This window comes from Herpailurus yagouaroundi, unplaced genomic scaffold, assembly GCF_014898765.1.
Source record: "Herpailurus yagouaroundi ecotype Mexico unplaced genomic scaffold, PumYag 163, whole genome shotgun sequence".
NCBI lineage: Eukaryota > Metazoa > Chordata > Mammalia > Carnivora > Felidae > Herpailurus > Herpailurus yagouaroundi.
Genome location: NW_024412404.1, coordinates 65,622,798 through 65,628,797, shown reverse-complemented (window position 1 = coordinate 65,628,797; position 6,000 = coordinate 65,622,798). Strand labels below are relative to the sequence as shown.

At 46.0% G+C, this 6,000-nt stretch overlaps 1 protein-coding gene across 3 annotated transcripts in view; it reads right to left on the bottom strand.

The window, feature by feature from the left end:
- Positions 1–1,878: 1,878 nt before the first annotated feature.
- The window catches only part of GLRX3 (glutaredoxin 3), a 36,884-nt gene continuing 32,762 nt past the window's right edge, over positions 1,879–6,000 (bottom strand). The window contains exons 9-11 of one of the 3 annotated variants that reach the window (XR_005793761.1): positions 5,592–5,631; positions 5,405–5,517; positions 1,879–2,140 (exon numbers count right to left, since the gene is read on the bottom strand). Coding sequence is in view for 2 of the 3 variants with exons in the window: in XM_040486807.1 (XP_040342741.1) it covers positions 2,090–2,140; positions 5,405–5,497; positions 5,592–5,631 (184 nt within the window). In the remaining variant the exon portion in view is untranslated. The other 2 variants (XM_040486807.1, XM_040486808.1) reach the window with 2 other exon arrangements.

Genomic DNA, 6,000 nt, shown 5'->3' with positions numbered 1-6,000 from the left:
CCTTCTCTAGGATCTGTGGACCAGAGAGGATTTCAATTTTGACAAAACGCTCCTACGAGGGTAGGCTCATTTTGATTAGAAAGCTGGATCTGGGACTGCCTATGGAGCTCCCAAGATCAGGTGGGCCCAAGAATCTCTTGCCTTGCTCCTAAAACATACCTAATAAAGTCAGGTTAGGAACAACTAAATCACTTTGTATGAACGAGATCCCTGATCTTCCCAATGTCTAGCCGGAAACACCTATAAAACAGAAATATGCGCCACCGCCCCTCCACCATCCCTGGAGCCAATGGCGCCCACAACTGGCAGAATTTAACAAAGTGACATGTCCCCCAAAAACTCTGAACACTCACCCTGACTCAAACTATGATGTTCAATCACGGGTGACGCCATCAGAGTTTTGCATCACGCAAGAGTCACCCACAGGAGGAGGAGGTCACCCTACGATGCATGAGCATCTCACATTACCCGAGCAGCCACCTTGGCCAGATCAGTGGTTCCCAAATTGGCAGGTGGGCATTCGTTAAAATTTACGCATTTTAGTTAAATGTGCATTAGGAAAAAAACTAGCTTATCCAATCTGCGACCACAAAGATAGATATTCTCACTTGGGATAAGGGGAAGTTAAAAGGTGGCTTGCTGACAGGTGGCACTTTGCAGGCAAAGCAAAAAATCACAAAAGCAGTACGCAAGGCTTTCAGTGTCGGGACACCGGATATGAGAAAATTATGCACTCCTCCGTGGTTCACGGCATCCCTGAAGCTTCACAGAGTTTCAGTTAGAATTCCATTTCCATCTGTGTTGTAAAGGTTTCGCTTATGCAAGGATTTCTGTTTTAAAAAGAAAAAAGAAGTTCATGCACCAATGCCCAAAGGAGCCCCATCTAATTACACACACTGGCAAGGAAACCCACTACAACAGGTGTCCTCCTCTGGCAGGAGGGCCGTGACCACCTTTAGGATTTTGTGCAGACTTGCCCTTTGTGACATACAACAGACATCAGATCTCTCCTCTACACAGAGCAAGGAAACAGCCGGGTGCTCGTGTCCTGGTGAAAGGCTAATAACTTCACTAGATCTTCGTGCACTTCCTCTGGTTTCTCATGTAAACTGCTGACCTTTGCACCCTTTCCTTATGATCACCAGACACTTCTGTGGAGCCTCAACCACCCAGACCAACAAGCTGGGAAAATCTAATGAAGAAAACATGCGCCATGGGCACCAAACACAATCTACAAACCCAGGAGGTGAATTCAGCCACCTGTTTGAGGCACGCCCAACAAAGGCCTAACAGAGCAACTATTTTTTAAATATGTGAGAGTCAGGATCAAAACTGTTGAAATTTTCATGGACCTCAGGATGTTCTCAGCCTATTTAAGGGCTAAATCAATGCTTTCAGCATAATGACTAAAATAAACTGTGGTGCTTAACACACACTGACGACTGTCATCCCCCGGCCCACCCCGTTCTTCTCCTTGTCCTGGAGCACGTGAGGGCAACGCGCTCACGAGAAATCACTTTCCTCTGGCCCGCCGCCAGCTAACACACCGCCGGCGCTGTCTGAAACGAGTCTCCACGTCTGCAGAGCCCTACACGGCCTGTGCGATCTCACCAGCGCCTCACACAGGGATGCTGTCAGAGGAAAATTTTCAGTTGAATTTTTCCAAGCTGTAAAGAGATCTTTGGCCATTGAGGGGAGCCACTGGTTTGGTCTATGAGCTCTTCTAAGTGTTAGTGTGGATTTCAGACAGCTTCACCGTTCTGAATTTCCTGAAACCGGCCGTTTCTGAACTGCGACAAGGTGCCCGTGTATTTCAAAAAAGAAATTTAAAGCAGGCTAATTGCTACATGTTTAACATCATCGTAAAAACACACCTTCTTTACACAAGAATTTTTAATTGGATTTTGAAGATGTTTATTGCATTGTTTGGTGGAAAAAACAAAACAACACATACATGTATTTAGCACAAGCTTGTGAAATACACAGAGCGTAACGGGGCGAGGCGCAGTCTCTGCCCCTCGCCCACCTCTGAGCACGGAGTTGTGACCAAGTGGTTCCCGCAACAGTCGGGCGCTGAGCATACAAGCCTCTAGTTCTCTCCTTTCAGCACTGGTAGCAGCTCACCGTTGTCTCTCAGTTCCTAACGACGAAAACAGAAAGCAAAAACAACATGTATGCGGACAGATGAAAAATGGAAACGTCTGAAGAACAATCACAGGTTGCTTCCGTTATCAGAGACCAGAAGAAACACTTCACTGGACTAAAACTCTAGCTCACCAACACGCTGAAACTAACTATTATGCCATAAACACTATCAGATTACAGAACTGAGGTTTTAAAAGGCATTCCAAAGCCAACAGAGTGATCAGCATTAACAAACACAGCAATTAGAGCAAAACACCCATAGCCCCACGAGTGGTACACAGGCTTCACTGTTTCAACCCAGCCTGGAAAGGCCGCAGTACTACGAGCGTAAAAGTGTACATGTAGAGGTCAAAAACCACTAAAAAGACATACAAATCCAGAAATGTTGTGTGCTATCTTGCAGATTTAAAATCTGGAACACAGCCATCAAATTTAAAATGTGACAATAAATGATGAATGAGATTTTCTAGTTTAAGACAAACATTTAATCTGATGTAAATTTGCAGGTTATTACTAAGCAGCATGAACATCCATCAATAAAACCACGAAAATCAGGGCACCTCGCTGGCTCAGTCGGTAGAGCATGCGACTCTCAATCTCAGGATGATAAATTCAAGTCCCACGTTGGGCATGGTGACTACTTAAAACACACACACACACACACACACACACACACACACACACACTAAATTCCATGTGACTTCATCTCTGGTTAAACCCCATCAGGTGTGATTCTGTCATATAAACTCAGACAACTCTCAGCGATGTTCTGGGATCTTCCAACATTAACTCATTAACAAGCACACATCGTACTGCACTAAAGGACCAGGCAGGACTTTTCTGAGCACATGACCTGGAGGGCAGGAGGCCATGCTGCTCACGGAGAGGCCCAGAAGCCTGCAGGTGGAATCTGGACTCAAGGACTCACGAGTTGTGACGTCACATGCAGATTACCTAACTTCTCATCCGTGTCCCCTCATCTGACGACTGAGGACAAGGAACTCAGGATGCTGTGAGGACGGCCTAAGCACTAAGGCAGCCTGTCTGGCACACGGGGATCGCCATCATCATCACCACTAATGTGCGCCGACCTTATCTAAATATTCCCTCTGTAAACAAACATTCTGCAGTAGTGATAACATGACCTCACTGAACATGTACTAATTAGTTGCTATTTTTCTCAAGACACTAGATTGACTGAGTCATTGAATTACCAGGTAAGTTCTTTATCTAACCATTCAACAGCAAAAAGCACTCAGTGCTCTTAAAGGCCAGCCAGAATTAACCCACCTGGCAACTATGATGTTTCCGCTGAACTAAAGACGGAAGAACCGTGCTGTGTGGGAAACGGACTAAAATGGCAACCTAAGAACTGTTCCCAGTTATCTTCTCGGGAGAAAATGTTACCAATATCACAAATGTCCAGATGTGTCTTTTTAGCAGGTGAACATCAAGAGTCCTGTAACATCCTGTTTTATACCTAAAACGAAGTTGCCTGCACAGCTCGGCTTTAGAATTAAATGAGATTGATCGATTGTTATCTTCCCAAGAGTTAGCAATGGCTAAGGTACAGGCTATAAAACATTCAGACAAGAACAGGCTCAGGAGTATTTGGGTTTGAAGACTGTGTCTTAAAAAAATAAAACACATATATAACATAACAAATGCAGATCTATTTTTGTTGCTTCAGGGCTATTCAAGACCTACTATGTTAAGCCTGTTCTTCTCCTCCAGGAATGAGACACTTTACTAGTAAAAATGCCTCACTCGCTGCCTTCAGAAGCGCCATGTCAAACAGCACTCCGCAGCAGACAAGACTGGTGTAGGTGAAACCACAGCAGACGGCACCCCTGCCCCGTGTTCACCACACGTCCAGGCCCACAGAGCTGATATCACTCAGCGCTGGGCTCGAGTCCTCCCAACAAGACCAAAGTAGGAGTTAAAACTTATTTTAAAACCTAACTAGGAGCAGTGCTGCTCCCGGGGGGTTAGCACTGCGGCGTCCCTGCGGGACCAGGCTAAGAAACAGCGCGTGGCACACACAGGCGCTATCAGGTGTAAGCGCCCCAAGAAAAGTCCTGCCCACTGAGCATTCGTGGAGGGTTTCCTTAAAGCAAACTAAACAAGTAAATTAATGGTCAAAGATGTCAAGGGTGTATAAGAAAAGGTATTGTTTCTAAACATGCTTACGATCTGACAGAGCTAACCGATCTCCTAGCGTCTGAGGCCAAGCTGGACGTGGGGAAGGCCCACAGCAGCCTCGCACAGTTCTGTTAGGAAGCCGGGGTCAGGGGCCTCAGGTCTGTCACACAGCTGACAGGACCAGGCAGCACTGGGTGTCAGGCCTCCTGCCCGTGCCCCGGCGCTCTTCCCTCCATCACCCCAGTGCAGGTAAGGCAAAATAACACAAAAACACAATACAACGTAAATATAAAAGGACAGAAGAACTTCAGGAACAGGAGTGAAATGTTTCTGGCTTCAAGAATCTATACAGGATTCATAGACAACAAGGGTCCTGAAGGGCACAGAACACATGTAACTATGGAACACAAGATATCCAAAGCGGAGGGGGGACGAGGAAAGAAAGGCTAAAAACACGGAAGACCGTTCCATCAGATTTAGTAGCGTGGGGGTAAAAATCACATTTCGAGCTTGGCCATCATCAGAGCATCCTGGACGGCCAAGTTACAGTTCTGGCCTTGGCCGGAAGCTCTTCGGGAGAGGAAGGAGGTTGTGCAGAAGACCCGGGGAGGCAGAAGGCCCCACAGCAGGGGGATGATTTGGCTGGCTCAGGGGATGGGTGAGCACAGCCTGATCCAACAGGGACAGTGGGAGGACAAGGTACTAGGGACACAGAAATGGTAACACGGGGTGAGTGCCTGGGTGGCTCAGTCAGTTGAGTGTCCGACTTAAGCTCGGGTCATGATCTCGTGGTTCGTGACTTGGAGCCCCGCATGGGGCTCTGTGCTGACAGCATGGAGCCTGCTGGGATTCTCTATCCCCCTCTCTCTGCCCCTCCCCCACTCGTGCTTTCTCTCTCAAAAACACACATGTAAAAAGTAAAAGTAAATAAAAAAATAAAGATAAAAAAATCTTTTAAAAGAAATGGTAATCAAAAGTGAGCCAGAAGTGACTGGACAGGAGGCCAGGAAGGAAAGGAGTCAGGGAAGCTCCGACGTTTCTGTTCAATACGAAATTGTAATTTTCAAACATGCCAACATTTCCCATCTTTAGGATGCCAAATGAACTCCGACCTTACCTTAACAATATCCAGACCTCCAACAAGTTCCCCTTTCACATACAGCTGAGGATACGTGGGCCAATTCGAGAAAGTTTTTAACCCCTGCCGAACCTACGGAAACAAGAGAAACTCTGAAACCTTACTATTAGACCCTAATGAGTAAAACTAAAGGCAAAGGATGAGAAACATAAAACACAGAACTTACTTCTTCATCCTCCAATATGTCAAATGTCTCATATTCAACACTACAAAAAGGAGAGAACATTTTAACAGGAAATAGCTGTATTAAACAAAAATTATAAAGCCTACTTGCTGTTTTAAAAAACAGTCAGGAAAAGTAAATTGTTTCGTTGCTAATGACATTCACTCTAAAAAATGGAAATGACTTTACTTCTCTCAATCTGTCAGGTAGGTACAAATTCATCTGGACTTTTCTCTAGACAATACTGGATTAGACAGGGGTCAGCACACTTTTTCTGAAAGGGCAAGGCCATAAACACACAGGCCCTGGAGGCTAGTCTCTGCATCACACAGAAGCAACCACACAGGGCAGACAGGAGTGGGTGTGGCCGTGTGCCAACCCCAGGTTAGACCTGTACCCCAAGTTTACACGA